Source organism: Sus scrofa, chromosome 10, assembly GCF_054392235.1.
Source record: "Sus scrofa isolate SSC_HxYL_T2T_F1_AM1 chromosome 10, Sscrofa_HxYL_maternal_Yorkshire_Landrace_v2.0, whole genome shotgun sequence".
Lineage (NCBI taxonomy): Eukaryota > Metazoa > Chordata > Mammalia > Artiodactyla > Suidae > Sus > Sus scrofa.
The window spans coordinates 78,709,852-78,729,151 of NC_139392.1; the positions used below are offsets into that span (position 1 = coordinate 78,709,852).

Here is a 19,300-nt window from a genome sequence, read left to right on the forward strand (position 1 = left end):
GGCCCCAGCTACAGCTCCAATTTGACCCCTGGCCTAGGAACTTCCATATGCTGCAGGTGGGGCTATAAAAAGAGAAAAGAAAAAAAATTTATTTTATTTTTTTTAATTTTATGGCTGCACCTGCAGCATATGGAAGTTCCCAGGCCAGGGACTGAATCTGAGCCACAGCTGCAGCCTACACTGCAGCTGCTCGATGCTGGACCCTTTTATTTTATTTTATTTTATTATTTTATTTTATTATTTTTGCTTTTTAGGGCTGCACCCATGGCATATCAAGATTCCCAGGCTAGGGGTCAAATCAGAGCTAGCCTACACCACAGCCATAGCAACGCCAGATCTAAGCCATGTTTGCGAACTACACCACAGCTCACGGCAACGCCGGGTCCTTAACCCACTGAGCGAGGCCAGGGATCAAACCTGCCATCTCATGTTTACTAGTCAGATTCATTTCCTATGTGCCACAGTGGGAACTCCTAGGTCGTTTCATCCACTGAGCAGGGCCAAGGATTGAATCCCTACCTCTGCATTGACCTGAGCTGCTGCAGTCAGATTCTTAACCCACTGCACCACTTCCATTTTAATTTTAAGAGACAATAATTGCTCTCCTAACTTTTAAGGGTGGAACATACTACATCACCAACTCTGAGAATTTCTGCATGGATATATATATATATATATATATATACACACACACACACACACACATATTCTTATATTTTAAAAATCCCTTAAGATATGAAATCATACATTAGTTGTACATTGTATTATTTAACTTTTTTGTTAACATTTAAGTCAGTTTAAATAAAATTAAAACAAATCCCTTAAAGTTAAAATCCCTTAAAGTCATCACGTGAGATGACCTAGTCTTAACAGCGGATACTTACTGTTAGAAGCCAGGATTCCAAATATCATAGTAGCATTTCTTCTCACAGTTTTATCTTCATGGGTGAGCAGCTTCGTTAAAGGTTCCACAGCACCAAGTTCAAGGAGAGTTGCTTTATTTTCCTCACCTGACATCACAAGTAAAATTAACTCATCCATGGAGAGCAATCTCATCAACATTCTCGTGTCATTCCAATTTCTTATTTGCCATTTGCCTTTCACATTCCTCTGCTTCCACACATTCGTCTCTCAGAATAAACCTCAGCGCACAGGGATCCTGGGCATTTGCTGCTCTCCCATCCCTGGATGGCTTCCCCACCAGTTCATGGCTCACACTGAACCTCCTGAGGGGTGGGCCTTCGCTGACCACCCTACCTCTTGTCATCACCACATCCCAGTCCTTCTGCGCTCTTATCCTGCTTTACGTCTTCCTACCACTTGACCAGCTCTGTGCATTGTTTGCTTACTTCCCTGGACCTTAACTTTCCCTGAAGACAGACACCCTTTCAGTTGTACTCTCACATAATCTCAGTGCCTAGCACAGGGCCAGGCATGTAATGAGCACTCAATAATACTCAGTTGCATAATTAATTATGAAAATTAATTGACACACATAGTCCCCACATCAAGTTCAAGTGTGTGTGGTAGAGATTGGGGGCTCACTGTTCACCTAGCAGGTTTGCCTGCAGCCAGCATGGAAGTGCATTTATGGAAAGGAGCCACCAGGTAACTGGGGACACTTCAGCTGTGGCAAGAAGCCCGAGAGCCAGGTCAGTGAAGGCCAGAGTCTAGCCTAACTGTGGAAGCAGTTTATCCACACCCTATTAAGTGGGATATCATTCTGCCAAGTCTGGAATGATGTTTAAGTCCTTATTTAATTTCAGCTTTTCAATTTCCTGGCTGTGAAAATACACATTTCATTATCAAAATTAATTGAGTGTAATAAAGTCTATTGCCTCAGTTTTCTCATAAAATTAAACTTTTGCCTCAGTTTTCTCATAAAATTAAAATATTTTGTACTTCATGTTACAGGTTCATTCTGCTAACACAGTTTTCAAAGCATAGACATTATCTTCCTGTAGCCCATGGAGTTGCCCTGTATCTAAATGGTTAAATCTGTCACTTGATAAGAATACGTTGAAATATGCATTGTTGGCTATTACAAATGTCCTTCTCAAATCTTCCATAATATTTGCATTTTATTGGCATTCTTAAAGTTAATTTCTTAAATGAAAATATTTTGTCAAATAAATTTTAATTTAAGGATAAATTTTAAGATATTGGGGGCTTCATAGAATCAGTAGAGAAATATGCCATCTTTTTCAATTTTCTAAAATAATTTGTATATAATTGGTATTATTTCTTCCATAAGTGTTCAGTAGAGTTCAGCAGTGAAAAAAATGTGGACCTGAAGTTTTCTTTCTGCGGTTTTTAACTACAAATTTCCATTTCTGTAACAGATAAGGGGCTATTCAGGCTATCTACTTTTCTTTAGTGAGCTTTGAGAGTTTGTGTCTTAAAGTGAATTTGCCCAATTCATCTAAGTTGTAGAATGTATTGGTATTCATAATATCCAGATTATCCTTTTAAATATCTGCAGGATCTGTAGTGATGTCCCTTCTCTCATATCAGTAATTTGTCTTCTCTCTTTATTTATTAATCTGGCTAAAGATTTTATTATTCTTACCGATGTTAAAAAAAACAAAACAAAACAGCTTTTCACTTCATTGCTCTTGTCCATTGTTTGCCTGCTTTCTATTTCATTGATTTTGCTTATATATATGTTAAATCCTTATTACTAATGACTAGGTTTAATTAGATCTTGTTTTTCTGTTTTCTTAAAATGGAAAATGAAGTCATTGATTTGAGAGACTTCGTTTTTTTCTAACAGGCATTTGGTGCAATAAATTTCCCTCTAAATACTCTTTTAGAAGCATTCTACAAATTTTTATATGCTGTATTTTCATTTTCAATTTGGATTATCCTTTTGATTTCTGCTTTAATTTATAGGTTATTTAGAAGTGTATTGTTTACTTTCTAACCGTTTAGTGATTGTCCAGAGTGCTGGGTGTTATTGATTTTTAACTTAATTCTAATAGCATATATTTTGTATAGCATATATTTTGTATGATTGGAATTCTTTTAAATATATTAAGGCTTTTTTATGTCCCTGAATATAATCTACTTTGATAAATGTCCTCTATGCATTTGAAAAGAATGTATACTCTGCTAAGATTTTTCATAGCATCTTGATTAACTGCTGTATTATTATTATTATAAAATGACCATCTTTATCTCTGATACTACTCTTTTCTCTATGTTTGTGATATTAATATAGCCACTCCAGCTTTTTTTGGATTACTATGAGCAAAGGGTATCCTTTTTCATTCTTTTTACTTTCAAGTTATTTGTGTCATTACATTCTAAGTGTGTTTCTTGAAGGCAGCATGTAGTTTGGTCTTGTGTTTATCCCATAAAATACTCTCTCCCTGGTTAATTGATGCATTCAGATGATTTACATTTAATTTGATTATTGATATGGTTAGGTTTAAATCTACCGTCTTGTTACTTGTTTGTTATGTTTCATTGTTCTTTTTCTCTTCTTCACTTCTGTCTTATTCTTTTTTTTTTTTTTTTTTTTTTTTTTTGCTTTAATTTTTTAGGGCCACACTTGTGGCATATGGAAGTTCCCAGGCTAAGGGTTAAATTGGAGCTGCTGCTGCCGACCAGCACTGCAGCCACAGTGACACCAGATCTGAGCCATGTCTGCAACCTATACCACTGCTCACAGCAACATTGGATCCTTAACCCACTGAGCAAGGCCAGGGATCGAACCTGCATCCTCATCAATACTAGTTGGATTCATTACCACTGAGCCACAATAGGAACTCCCTGCCTTCTTTGTATTAATTAATTTTTGTATGAGTCTATTTTTTTCTTTTTTGGCTTTTTGATAGTTTGTTTTGTTATTTTCATGGTTGCAGTAGGGTCTGTACTATACATGCTAGCAGTCTTCATTCTAGTGGAAATATATCACAATGCATAGTAGAAGAATCTTATAATAGGATACTTCCATGTTTCACCTTTCTACAACTTGGTTCTGTTGTCATATACCTTACATTTATATATGTTTCAGGCTGCACAATATATTAATATTATTTTTTGTTTAAAATAACCAATTTGCCTTGCTTTTTTTTTTTTTTTTTTGTCTTTTTAGGGCTGCATCTGTGGCATATGAAAGTTACCAGGCTGGGGTCAAATTGGAGCTGCAGCTGCCGGTCTATGCCACAGCCACAGCAACGTGGGATCCAAGCTGTGTCTGTAACCTACACCACAGCTCACAGCAACGCCAGACCCTTAACCCACTGAGCAAGGCCAGGGATTGAACCCACATCCTCGTGGATACCAGTCAGGTTCATTACCACTGAGCCATGACAGGAAACCCCCAATTTGCTTTTTAAGTGACTTAAATAATAAGCAAAAAACCTGATCTGTTACCATTTCTAGTGTTCTATCTTTATTCTTCTGTGGAGATCCATATTTCCATCTGGTGCTGTTTTCCTTCTGCCTGCAGGGCCTGCTTAACACAATTAGGAATGTGGGTCTGCCTGCAGTGAACTACTTCAGCTTTTGAATATCTGAAAAAGATCTTATTTCACTTATGTTTTTGAAAGGTATTTTTGCTAGGTGTAGAATTCTAGGTTCAAACTTAATTTTTCTTTCAGCACTTTAAAGATACTCTTCCAGGACTTCTTGCTTGCATCATTTGTGATGATAAATCAGTTGTCATCCTTATTTTGGTTCCCTGGAATGTAACATTTTCACCCCTCTAGCTACTTTCAAGATTTTCTCTTTATCATTCTTTTCAAGAAATTTGATTGTAACCTGCCTTGTTGGTTTTATTCATATTCATTGTGCTTAGGTTTCATTGAGCTTCTTGAATCTGGAGGCTTTGAGTTTTCATCAATCTGGGGAAATTTTTTTTTTTTTTTTTGGCTGTGCCTGGGACCATGTGGAAGTTCCCAGGCCGGGGATCGAACCAGTACTACAGCAGTGACCCAAGCCACTGCAGTGATAGCACTGGACCCTTAACCCATTACACCACAAGAGAACTTGCAAACCAGACAAATTTTTACCCATTATTTCTTCAAATGCTTATTTTGTTTCTCCCTCCTTCATTCAGAGAGTCCAATTACACATACATTGGGTCACTTTTGATTTACTAATTGATTTATAGCCTCATTATGGGTTATATTTTCCTGCTTTTTGTCATGCCTGGTAATTTTTTTACTGGGTACCAGACATCATGAATTTTACCTAGTTGGGCAATGGATATTGTTGTATTCTTGAAATTTGTTTGGGGTACCGTTATCTGGGGAAAGTTTGATCCTTTCAGGTCTTACTTTTTAAATATTTATTAGGTAGTACTAGAACAGGACTCAGTTGAAGCCTAAATATTTCTAACTATTGAGGCAAGAGCTTTCTGTGTACTTAGACAGTTCTCCATGTGTGTTGAGGTTTTGCAGTCTGGCTGATGGGAGCTGGCACTACTTCTGACCCCGTGTGAGCACCAGGCACTGTTACCTCTAATCCTGTTGGGTGCCTTGTCTGACTTCAGGTAATCCCCATACGGATATATGCAGATCAAGCTGAACCCCTGAGTGGAATCCTTTATAGATCTCCTGAGTTCTCTCTCTGTGCAACTCTTTCCTCTCTGTTACTCTGTCCAGAAACCTCTTGCTGCCTTCTTACTTTTTCTCCCTGTGTCCATACTGTACCATCTCTTTAGGAAGATGTCACTGTGCCCAGGCCCTAAAGAGTGGAAAGTTACATCCCACCTCCTCGAGAGCTGAGTATCTACATAAATTGGAATTCTTCTGCTTTGGAAGCATGTCTTTTCTCTCACATTTATTTACTTATTCAATCATTTATTTGTCCATATAGACTCATGGATATTTACTTTCTTCTTTGGGTGATAATCTAATACCGCTTTATTTATTTTGTTGCTCAAATTGTTCCAGCTTTGATCCTTGGGAGCTCTTTCAGCTCCTATGACATTTACAGTTTTAAACCTGCTATAAAACCTTGAAAATGACTATTCTACTGGTGACTAAATTGCTCCTTAAGACTTGAGTTAGGCACACAGGGAGATACATTACTTTCAGGTAATGCATTAAATGATATTCTGATTGTCTGAAAGAATTCATCTGACAGGAAGTAAGTTAAAGACTAGGGAGAAAGTGCCCATTACGTAGTAAAGATTTTAAGCAATGAAATAGAAAGATAAATGGAAAAAATCCAAACCTTTTAAAGCAAATCTATAAATGGCTTCACATGCTTTAGCCAGAATTTCTTCTTCTGGAGAATTAAGCATTAACACCACAGTTGCTGCTTTTTTGCTTTCAATTGTTAATGGATCAAACTGAAATGTGAAGGGAAAAATATCAGAGTCACATATGAGCTTTAAAAAGCACATAAAACATGAACAGCATCTTGAAACTTAAAAAGAATATAAGCTTACAAAAAGGTCACTGCCCCCAAAGTGCATTATAAAATTTTTATTTAAAAAAAAAAATCACTGATAGACAGTTGTCAACATTGGCGGCTTTGGAATTCCTGGGAGATGGAGGGAAGAGCAAAGTATTTTGGAATCTGGCAGACTAAAATGGCAGTCTCTCATTTTAGCCACAGGAGAATCAAACAAGTTACTTAAGCTGCTAGAATTTCAGCTTCCTTCTCTGAATAATGGGTATAATAATACCTATTGCAAAAGATTAAGGAGAGGATTAGAGGCCATATATGTGAAGCATTTAGCACATTGTCTAGCACATAATAGATGCTCATTAAATAACACATATCAGTATAATTCTTAGTCAATACACAAGAAACCTTGAGAACCTGTTTATTGTAGATGCCCTGACGGTCTCAGTGGTCAGTACCTGCTTTCTAACCACTATAACCTTCCTGGGAAAGCAGGAATTACATGTGCGAAATAACTGAAAAACAAAAGAAATCAGCATATCACAAAATGTAAACCTAGATAAAAATCTGGAATGGAGAAAAGGTCATATAATATAAAGAAAAGGTACAGGACTCTGAGAAGACCTGTATCCTGATGTGAGATCTTGAGGATTCATGTAGCTGAAATAAATAATAACAAACATGAGCCCTGTGGGTTTTCTTTGGTCAAGGAGAAAACAAATTATTACATTATTTTTCTTCCATTTCTAGAGACCATGGAGGAGGAAGTTCTGCTTATGTTAAAAAATAAAAAGCGAATTTCAGAGCTTAGCTGTTTCTTTGTGTTGACCCTTTCTAAATGGATGTCTTAATGTGTTTGGGGATATTACAAAAATTAATGTTCAGTTTTAGGTAGAGGATGGAGAGAAAGATTACTCTGAATAAGATGACATAATTAGAAGAATGAGAAAGACAGAGAGGCAGTGAACAATGACCTGAAAGGACGTGTCTGGGTAAAATTACTCTTGGGAGGGAAAATGGCTGTTGGATTTTAGGATACCATTATCTAACATCCAAATTAGAGCTATTGTTTGTGCACGTGTAACTCTAAACTGGAAGCTGAAAGAGTTATAAAAGTCTCTAGGCTCTTCGACTCTTTTTGGGAGACAAACCTTCAGTAAAAGGCTGCCATGTGCACCAGGCTTTCGGCACTTAGGGAATTCCAGTGACGTGAACCAGTGAGAGAAAATGGCCTCTAGCAGAGTCCAGAGCAAGGCTGCTGCAGCACTGACCAGGAGAGCATAAGGACCTGGAAATCCACAGACATTCTAAGGAAGAACTTCTAAATGTATTTGTGGATTTAGGCTTGAGAATCACCTTAAAGTTAGGTATTAAAAGGTAGCCCCAGGAGTTCCCTTGTGGAACAGTGGGTTAAGGACCTGGCATTGTCACTGCAGCGGCTCTGGTTGCTGCTGTGGTGTGGGTTCCATCCCTGCCCTGGGAACTTGTGCATATGTGGATGTGATTAAAAAAAAAAAAGGGTATCCCCAGAATGCCAGAGGACTTGGAGTCAGCGCATTTCTAAATCTGAAAAATTAGGGAGTTGGAGTTTATCTCTTAGATCTCTTCCAGATATAAAAGTCTAGGACTCTATGAAGTACAAAAACATGGCAGAAACAATAAATGTTGTGATGGGAAAAGGGTACTTCATTTGAATTGGGGTAAATAGAGATGGGTCCGTGGAGGTGTTCAAATTTTAGATGTGATCTGAAGAATGGATACAATGCTGGTAGGTTGAGATAGGGAGGAAAGATATTCAAATGGAGAAAAATAACACCAGGAAGATTTAAAATGGGGGTGAATGTTGCATTTATTGTGCATAAGATAGGAGCTTGACTAAACAGAATACACATAATAGGAAGCAGAAATACTATTGAAAAATAAGAAAAGATGAGGTCTCAGCCAGTGACCTCTATTGAGGATAACCAGTTATCAGTCATATGCGAAGAAGACATGTTCAGGCATTCACAAACTCAACAGGGTATCAACTGTACATTCAAACAAGTTACTGGGCAAATACTCCAGCCAAGATTGGGGAGGACAAGATAGAAAAACAATAGTGGTGGATCAATAAATATGGTAAAATTGATAGTTAAACTGAATGATAATGATGGTCTGAATTACAGTGTAAATCTTCAGAAAGGATTTCTGAAGTAATGATGACACATGATAAGAAAAAAAGTTAATGATGACTTGGCTTTAAAATTCTAGATTTTTTTTCAACAAAACTCAGGTCAAATTTCACTGATAATATCACTACCTGAATTACATTATTTGTTCGTCGACTGTTCCCCCACTGTTATGTAACTTGCCTGGCGTCCTGATCTATATGCCCAAGAGGAAGAGGAAAAATCGCATAGGGTGCACTCAGTGTCTGTCCAATAAATGAATAACTTCCACTGAGCAAAGGTTACGTTATTTCTCTATCTCCATGACCTAGAACAACACCTGGGATATGCAAACACTGAATAAATGTCTATAAAGGAATGCATTAAAAGTGCCTCTGAAAATTCCTTTTCACGCTTGTGGTCCTGAAGTGCCTTTACCGTTGTACTGTCTGTTAATGCCAGAAAAGAGGATTCTAAATCTGAGGCTCACGGAGCCATCAGTGGGCTCCAGGGATAGCCTGTCTCCCTGAAATTGTATGCAGAACCTTGGGTGTGCATTCTGTGTGGAGCGAGTCCACAGTCCCCATCCGACCCCCATGAGGCCCCCTGACCCCCAACCCCCTGCCCAGCCCTTGAGAACTGGAGCCTTAGATCACCTCTGCCACTTAGGACAGGCCCCCTGGCATTCTGGCTGGTTCCCTTCCCTTCCATTTTAGAACTTCCCCTTTAGAGACTTCTGATATTTCAATATTTTTAAAGCTGTTTCTACGAGCATGTGAATGAATATACTGTGTTGAAGCATAGATGTGTCATGATCTCCACAGAATGGCTACACTTCCCCAAGGGGCAGGGTACCTGAAAATACATTTAAACAGAAAGTCTGGTAAATGTCTTTTAAACCTCCTTCACTGGCTTAGAACACACTTCACTATTTTGCATTATCTTCTGGTCACCCTTAAGAAGAGGTTGATGGGGGAAGCCTAAGGGGTGGTTTAAGACGGTGAGAGTTTCCATCACAAGAACTGTCAGAGGTGCAGAAATCCCAATGTTTGGCTCAAGTGGAGGAACTTGACGTGACATTAGTTTTTTCTACAGAGCCTGCAGCATTATAGTAATTTTTTACTTTAAGATGAAGGCACTGAGAATAAAACGAGAGCTGTAACAGAATGCCACATGACTAAATAAATAATACTGTGCTGTAATTACAGATCCCATCTGCTTTCCCGTGAGGAACTCACAGTCACCAACAAGCTGGTTGTGAAATCATAATTTCGCGCTCTGTGCAGAATAAATGAATCAAAATTATTTAGAAACAGAATGAAAGAAAGGGGAAGCATTCTGGCTGAGCTCTGAATTTTAAGCTCAGTCAATTAGAGTAGCCATGGTCTTGCTGAGATACTTTCCTACCTCTGTTAAGGAAATAAGACTGTTTAGAATAAGGATGCTCAACAGAACCGCAGCGGTGCAAGCGTTCCGAGTCTCTGTTGTCTAGTACAGTGGGCATGAGCTCTCTGTGGCTCTTGGGTTCTTGAAGTATAACTGAAGGAACTGAGGGGTTTTTTTTATTGTTGATTTTAATTAATATAATTTTAATTATTATTATTTTGGGGCATCCTCAAGGCCCGAGGACGTGCCCGGCCACAGCAGTGACAATGGTGGATTCTTAACCCGCTATGCCACAAGTGAACTCCTAATTTTTATTATGTTAAATAACCACATGTGGCTAGTGGCTACTCTATTAGATAGCACAGGTGTAAAAGAACATAAAAATTATCTAGCAGAACTCAGTGAAAATCGAGAAATCATGATAGATGAGCGATTTTTATGGTGATGGTAAATGCAAGTCAAAGGCTTTTTTTTTTTTTCCATGTCCACAGAATTCAGAAGTTCCTGGGCCAGAGATCCAGCCAAGTCACAGCAGTGACAATGCCATGTGGGAAGTCCAAAAGCTTTTTAAATTTCTATTGGAATGCATTTATCAAGTCAGTGGTCTCGGATCCTGGGGAGCCAAGAGACAGGAAAAGGGAGACAGATAAACGGAAGGAAGCAGACTGCACCACTGTAGCATGACTCTTTAGTACAGGCTCTCTAGACAGCAGTTAAAAATCTACAAAAGGGTAAAGGTTAAAATGAAAATAGCTAAAATGGCCTTTTAGTTTGCTTGACAACCTGAATCAAAAGAGCAAATTTTTAGAGCAAGATGAGCAAGCTGATATTTATACCAATTTTGTATAGGCATGTTATTTATGAATTTATAAGATATTTTATTAATTTATGATGTTTCATTTACTTGTGATAAGGGAGTAAGATGGGAAAATAAGTCACTAGGATGCTTCATTTCTAGAAAAAAAATCTATGGCAGTTTTGGCAGTGTATGACAGAGTAACAGGTTGAGCTGTGAGGCTGAGGAAGAGGGTCCAGGAAAAATAAGCCCCCAGAGACATCCCACTCTTCCAAGGAACTGGGTTAAGTTCCTGGGTGAGGTTCTACTATTGCCAGTTTCTCTGATTCAACACTCACCATGCTTGGTTCCTCATATGCACTTAACTAGAAGAGAAGGCATTGACCCACTAACCTAAATGTTCTGTTAACTTAATACTTAATCACTAAGATTCTGAGCCAAATCATAGTCTCTTGTGAGTTTAGATACTGTGGGTTTATCCATTAAAGTTCAATTGTCTCTGAAATATTAAAAAGAATAAAGTGTTCATGCTTTTACGCTTGAAGACATGACCATGAATCACGATGGCCATGCTCTAGGCTTCCAGGAATTTTGGTGGATAGATGGTCTTTCACAACTGATACACCTGCCTCCTTTGAGGTTCTAGCAGGTGTCAACGGTTTTGTAGAATGATGGACAGTGCCCTCGAGACATCATTAATGATAACATTTACCAAGTTCTTATGTAATGCCAGGCACTGTTCTAAGCATCTTTTATTGTCCCAGGGCTGGGAGGATGTGAAGTGGATATCCTATGAAACGGACAATATTACATCTTCCCTGGGGAACACAGAGGTTAGATTTGCCCCAGCTCACTGATGGCTGGTGACTATCTGAGGATTCAGACTCTGACAATGTAACTCTGGAGCCCACACTCTTAGTCACTGAATTTCATGCCTTTAATCAAATGTTGCCTACTAAGGTAGTTTCTGTTAATAATTCTTTTGTGCAATCAGTCCATAGTAAGTCTGCCTTTTATTAAAGCATCAGCCAGACTTGGAAATGATTTGGGAAAGCAGAATACAGTTGTATGGGTTGTTCAAGCCATATCTTTCCCACATTGAGGCATCTTCTTAGCTAGTGTTCTTTTATGAGAAGGAATGGAGAACAATAAACCCTAAATACACATATTAATGCATGTTTTGACAATGAGAATACTAAGAAAAGCAAAGGGAGTTTTTGTTTTAAGCTTATTGCCAAACACCTTTTTTCCCATCCCCATTACCCATTTTAACCAGTAGATGAAAGACTAATAAAAATAAAAATCTTCAAAAACAATGTTTTAGGAAATACATAAGAAGCAAATTGCCAGGAGTTGACACAGAAATGTTTATTTTCTCAAGCAGTTATATATCCCTCTTTTAAATCTGGTTTCCATTTATAATTTGTACAACAAACCTTTCACAGACTTTGAAGACGTATGCCTTGGAACAAATTCCAAGTTCTGATACTTTCAACTGCTATTCTGTTTTGAAGTGTTGGAATTTGTAAGACTGAAAAGTGGTTAGGTATTTTAATACTAGTCTCTTAGCTTTATTAACATAAAGTCAGAGTAGGGTAAGGATGGAAAGACCCTCGGGAATGGTGACAGTCAGGGACCATTGGTAACTTATACATGCCTTTGGCTGCCCCCAGGGCTCCTGTGACCCAAAGAAGCAAGAGCTAAATTTTTGTTACCTCAAGGATTGGAATTGTTTCCCAGTCCTTGATTGTGCCCCTCAAGGACTGGAGTAGAGAGGACCATGCCAGGAAGACATCATAATATTATGGAAAATGTATCAGACAAATAGAGCTATTGTTTAATAGTCCCTTAATTCTAATTTTAATCAGAAAGTGTTTATTGTCAAGTACAGTGTTCATGATTCTAGTTTCTGGTAATTGGGCATCAGTAATGCTATTTTGCAGCAAAAAGAGGGGTAATGCAAACCAGATGCAATGAAAAAATAAAGAGAGTTTAGAAGTATGTCCAAAGGAGAGCAGCCAGACTGATGAAATATATCAGGAAACCACAGTGACCATCTCTACAAAGCCTCCCTCGACCTGGGCAGACAGGTCTTCTGCAACCTTTGCTTCCAGCTGTACTGAGGGATCATGCATAAGAGGTTGCATAGTGGTGTGTGTGTGTGTGTAGCTGAATCTGAAGAATTCCCAAGAGAACAGATCTTATTTACTGAGTGTTTACTATGTACCAGGCTCTGTGAACTTCATGTGCTTCTAATTAATAGAACAACCAAAATAAGTTGGACATTACAATTCTCACTTAAGAGATTTAAAAAAAAAAAAAAAAAGAGCTGAAATAACTTGGCCAAATTTGGCAACTTCACCAAAATAACAGAGTTTATGAGAGGCAGAGCTGGGACAGACCTCGCATTTGTAACCGCAATGTTCCAGTGCTGTCAGGAAGATTCCTGCACGAAGCTCAGGTTCCTTGAAACTGTAAGATCTTGTGAATTTGTTGACTATACACATTTTTTTCCCCACTCACATTTTATTTGAAGAAAACCACACCAAATGTCTGTTTCAAAATACGTTTCTAAATTGAAAATCGTCCAAGGGTATTTTCTGTTTTTAACACAAACTTTCAGTAGTTCATGAACTTTAAAGAAAGAAGATTAAATCCTGCTTTTATTTATTTTTATTATAGCTCTTTAAAAATTTGGGGGGTATAGTTGATTTACAATGTTGTATTAGCTTCAGGTTTCCAGCAAAGTGAATCAGTAATACATATACCTATATCCATTCCTTTTCCCCATATAAATTATTACGGAACGTTGAGTGTGCCTTCCTGTGCTATACCATAGGTCCTTGTGAGTTATGTATTTTATATACAGTCATGTGTCTGTGTTAATCCATCCTCACAATTTATCCCTCCCCCCACTATTAATTCTTAATTCTAGTAATCTTTAATTCAGTATTATGTACCCATGCTATCAAACATTCAGTGACATCATTGTATTTTATTAAAATGAAATAATTTATTTAAATTTGTATTATAAAACATTTTTGTTATTTCTAATTGTTTACTCCTATAATCACTACTGCTATGGAAGTAATTTTTTGTGTGTCCCATGCTTATTTACTATCATCAGTTTAAATTATCTTACATCTTCGAAAATCACTTTGTCCCAAATAGTCAACCTATTGAACATTAAGTTTTTTGAATCTTGTTTTTAAAAGGGAGAGATGAGGTTTTGTGTTGGGGGGAATGCATTATTTAAGCATTTGAAAGATGAACACAGACTTTTCTCTCCAGAGAACTGGAAAATACCAAATGGTCATCTTCAGACAACCTTACATGCATATCTAATAGCTACAGCATAACTTCATCATTTTAAAAAATTCACTTAGATAATGACCAATAATGAGAGCTGGCAAATGTAAACTTAAAGTATTTGAAAGAACAAACCAAAACTATTTGTTCATTAACTCGGCTTATAGACATGCCATCCACATACTGGAAAAGCTAATAATTACTCTCTAATTACGCTAATTATGTAATGACAATGTTGTAAATGTTTGTTTATATAATGTTAGATTCCTCTGACTAATCTTATCATTAGTCAGACTTTGGACTTCTGCCACCGTGCACTCATGTATATACTGGGGCATGCCAAACTGTTTGAACAATTTATTTTTAAAACTGGTTATTAACGTGCTGCTAGGATTCAAATCAGAAACTTACCACATCCTTGGGAGGGGGCTCTGCTTCCTTCTTTATTTTTTTACCCATTCTGGAAAAAGATGCCACAAATGGTTAAAATATCATCTGTATATTGTATATGCATAAATCTCCCAGTTACCCCTGTCCCTAGGATGAGATGTATTTCCTTCTCTAACTTTTATCTAAAAAGAGACTAGGCAATATACGTAGAAATTATTGCACATATACAAAAATGTTACCTTCATCCCAAAATTCACAATTTTAAAGGAATTAATTGATAAGATTGTTGGGCATTAGTCCTGGCTTCCAGTTTGGTAAGAATACATTAATGACGTAAGTTTCGCTTACATAACAGATAATGATTTACCTTGCTTAGAGCTCACTTATGTAAGGCTTGGGAGGCTAAATCCAAATTACTTTTGAGATCTGCAGGAATATTCTGCTCCAAAGGGAGGAGTTTTTTGGTCTCCTTTCTTGCACTAATCTGTCCCAAGCACCTACAACAGTGTTGGGAACATAGTGGGCATTTGACATTTATAAAAACCATGAACTCTGTTTACCCTGGGAGTAATTATTTTCTTGGATTCAAGTATCCATTATCTAACAAGTCAGACTTCATGTCTGTAATGTTTCGGGCAGACACAGACTATTCTGGACAGATAAAAATCTGACCTATGATTTCTCTAGGAAAAAGATTTCATAGCTCTTTATAACCAACTCCAAGGTATAGCAGCCTTTGATTTACAAAAGAATCCTTTTGTGAATAACATTCAAGAGCAATTAAATTACACTTGTGAAAAGTTATCTTGAGTCAACTGATTTTCTCTCAGGAACTTACTTTTCCCATTTCAGGATAGTGGTTTTGAGTAATTGCATATTGAAAAATAGAGAGGCTGGGATAACCTACACATACAGGATTATAGAGATGCAAGTGGTCCTTGGCAATACTATGAGGTGGGAAGTATTACATCTCCATCTTTATTACCATGGGCATAACCATTAATGAGGGAGAAAATACAAAGCTGACATAGGCCAACGGCAAGGACCCCCAGATATGACCCTAAGTGTTTTTTTTTTAGTTTTATAAATTAAACATTTCATTTAAAATCAACATGATAGAGTTAAATTACCTTACTTTATTCTTTAAAGATTTCTTTTCCTTTCAAACTACAGAGACGTCAAATTAAGAAAATAAATCCCTTTGACTTTTTTTTTTGGCCACACCTAAGATATGCAGAACTTCCTGGGCTAGGGATCAAGCCACAGCTGTAAGAATAGCCACAGTAGTGACAAATGCCAGATCTGTAACTCACTGAGCCACAGGAGAACTCCTCTCTGACTTTTCGAAGCAAATTAAACCTGTTTTCCACTGATTTTTTTTTTATTGTGTTAAAATACACGGCACATAAAATTTACCATTTTAACCACTTTTATATGTACAGTTCTGTGTCTACTATTCACTTATAAAGGTGTTACATTTCATTACAAAGAATTTGGAAAACAAGGAAGGGCATGTGGAATTTTTAAAAAATCACTCAGAAATAAGCTCAGGGAGATCAGCACTATTTTGATATAGTTCCTTTTTTTGTGTGTATTTTCTGTAGTGATTTTACCATCCTACTTGTATTTCTATCACCTATTCTTGACTTTCCTTCCTGGGACCACTTTCTTACTAAATTCTTAAACTAATGGACAAATTCATGAAATTTGACTCTATTTTTTGCTTCAACCATCAGCAACGAATTAGCATGTCATTGGTGATAATATTTGAAAATCTACCATCTAGCCAGTCCCCTATGTTGAGCATTTGTCTCCAACTTTCTGGAATTAAGGACAAGGCTGCAAATGAACATCCTTAGACATAAAATCTTCATCCACATCTGCAGCTGTTTAAGATAAATCCCTAGCAGTAAAGTAACTGGGTGAAAAGGTATGAAAGTCATGGCATTGGACATGAAAACAATCTGCTTTGTGTATCTTCTTGATTATTGGAGAGGAGTCACATTTTTTCGTGAATTCATTGATCTACTTTGTGACCTGTCAGCTTATTTGATCTTAAATGTTTTCTAATGAGAGATTTATTTGGAGGAGAAGGGCTAGAACAACTGGTGACCCACTTTTTGAGTTGATCAGTCAAATGACGGAATCTTAGACCCTCAAATCCTATTCCTGGGCTTTTTTATCACTTGTTAAGTAGGAGGCAGCGGGCACTCTTATGAAATCCATCGGGACCCCAGCCTAAAACTGCAGGTGTAAGACAGGAACCCGCAGGTCTTCACACCCTTTTCCTTCAGTTGCCCCAGACGCCCCCACCCGCGGGGCACCTTCTTGTTCCCCAAGTATTTGCTGAGACCTCTGCCCTGGGCCTCTCCAAAACGCGGGGGTAGCTGTGCAGCCGTCCATCTGCCTTTACCTGCAGGGAGATCCCGCCGAGCCCTGGCTCCTGAGACCTGGCCAACTGCACCTGTCGCCGCCAGTGTCCCAGTCCTAGTTCACCGTTGTGCCTCGTTGCTAGGCAACAGGGGGCCGCGCCTGCGCAATCCGCGCCTGCTTGCGCCTCCTTCCTCCTAGCTGGCGCCCAGCTTTCCGCGGTGCCTATTGTCCTGCTGCCGGTAGAGGCTGGTAGCTGAAGAGCCGTGTGCATCCTCGGTTCTTGAGGCCTGGGCTTTGGGGCAGGATAGACAGTGAGAATCCTACCCTTCCTAGTTGTTGAGGGCCAGCCCTAGTGACAACGGTAAATCAGGAAGGAGGCAGCACCGTCTCAGCTCTGGCCAGGGAGCTGGCTCTGGATTCACGTATTCTCCGCTGCCCCTGCGTCTTCCCAGCCACATGTCTCAGCGAGAGTCTGTGCGGTTGACTTCCACGTCGCCACTTTATGCCTGGTTTGCGCCGAGCTGCATTGCCGACTTTGCTGTCACCGCAGAACGTACCATGTCCCTTCAAAACCTTCCGCTTACATCTTTGCTTCCTCTTTCTGCCATCCCTCCCAGTAGCCCAGAACCTCAGGTTTCCTGCTGCCTCCTCCACCCCCAACGCCAATCAGCATTGAAGTTAATTGGCCAGCCACTTTTTGTCCCCTCTCTATTCCCGCTCTTAAATCTTTACTGTCACCCCAGTGCAGGTCATCATTTTTGATCTTCTAAGTGATGACGTCGGTTTCTCTCTTTCCCGTTCTGTCTTGGTACCACAGGTAAACCTTCCAGAGATTACTGCCCTCCTCATGCCACGCCCTTACTCCACTTCAGTGGCTTCCTAAAATAAGGTCTAAACTCATTAGCCTGGTTTTCAAAGCCATCTGCCCCACTGCTTTTCTACCTGTGCAGCTCACTGCTTTCCCACAGCACAAGCCCCAAACTTACTGTTTTCCCCAAATTGTCCATGCTTTTCTCTTCTAAATTTTTGCTCACTCTTTTCCTTGTCATTTCAGCTATTCAAATATTAAGAATCTATCATTTGCCAAGTCATGTGTGGCTTGTACAGCTCCTGGAATATTCTATTATTTCTGCTTAATGAAGTCCAGCTCAAATGCCATCTTCAAAAAATACTCTTCGATTTTTTGCTAAAAAAAAAAAAATCTCTCCCTCTCCTGAATTCCCCTAACGGTTTTTGAACTCCCTACCTACCTGTCCCTCTTCCCCACCCAGTCCTAAGAGTGTTAGATGTTTCTTACCATTTCTTCTTTCCTATCCTTTTATGTCCTCTTCATACCTTTTGAATGACCTGATAAACAGCTTTATACAAATGTAACGTTCTTTGTATTAGATTTTGTATAGTCAAATAACAGATGATTTCTGTCTTCCTATTGGAACTTGAATAATACATGCCTGTATCTTCAGCCTCTCTCTTCCTGTCAGTTTATGAATACTGTGAACTCTATCATTTGCCTCATACAAAAAGCAAAAACAAAATCTCTTTGAACCTGTATCTCCTTCTAGTATCATTCTATTTTTCTCTTTCTCTTCTGGACCATGAGTTTCTGCAAAAGCAGCCTGCATTTGATACTTTCGCATTTTTAACATACCTTCACTTTTCAAACCACAGTGATTCGGTTTGGTCCTGCCACTAAAAGTACCCAAACTTGTTGTCTGTTTCTTAGTCTTCATCTTTTTTGACATCACTGCTGCAAATAATACTCCTGATGACATCTCATTCTGGAAACATCTTCTGTGGTCTTCTTGATACCACTTACCTTTGATCTTCCTCCTGCTTTCATGGCCATTATTTAGCTTGATTGCCTGCCTTCCTGCCTCCCTCCCTTCCTCCCTCCCTCCCTTCCTCCTTTCCTTCCTTCCTTCCTCTCTCCCTTCCTTTCCTTTATTTCTTTTCATTCACTGCACCTGTAACATATGGAAGTTCCCAGGCCAGGGACTGAATCCAAGCCGCATATGAGACTTATGGTGCAGCTGCAGCAATGCTGTACCTTTAACCCACTGCACCGGGCCCAGGATCCAACCTGCACCTCCACAGCAACCTGAGCCACTGCAGTTGGATTCTTAACCCACTGCACCACAGCAGGAACTCCCCTTAAGGTCTTTTCTGTACAGCTTTAAATGTTGATATTTCCTAGGGATCTGTCCCTGGCTCCCTTTTTATATTATGTTTTTCCAGAGTGATCTTGCTTATTTTCGTGACTTCAAATGCCATATATGTCGCACCCCACCAGATTCCAATACTTAGTTGTAGGCTCATATAGCCTCCTTTTTATAGAAAGCTCCCTGGTTGTCCACAGGTGTCCACCCACTTAAATTCATCAATTATCCAACATAAACGTGTTTTTCTGTTTTTAACTCCCACCGAGTTATTCAAGCATTAAGTCTGACAGTCATCCTAGACTTAGGTGCCTTTGTATGAAGTTATTTGGATTCCCTTAAAAGTCTCTTTAATTTATTCTCACTTTTCCATTCCCATG

The 19,300-nt window shown here is 38.7% G+C and overlaps 1 protein-coding gene across 3 annotated transcripts in view; it reads right to left on the reverse strand.

Moving 5' to 3' along the window:
- ARMC3 (armadillo repeat containing 3) overlaps positions 1-17,497 on the reverse strand; it is an 89,262-nt gene extending 71,765 nt beyond the window's left edge. The window contains exons 1-4 of one of the 3 annotated variants that reach the window (XM_013980262.3): positions 16,805-17,497; positions 14,413-14,461; positions 6,187-6,304; positions 885-1,010 (exon numbers count right to left, since the gene is read on the reverse strand). In XM_013980262.3, the coding sequence (XP_013835716.2) occupies positions 885-1,010; positions 6,187-6,304; positions 14,413-14,460 (292 nt within the window). In that variant the 5' untranslated portion in view covers position 14,461; positions 16,805-17,497. The remainder of the gene's footprint in view (positions 1-884; positions 1,011-6,186; positions 6,305-14,412; positions 14,462-16,804) is intronic. The other 2 variants (XM_005668154.3, XM_013980261.3) reach the window with 2 other exon arrangements.
- Positions 17,498-19,300: the final 1,803 nt, after the last annotated feature.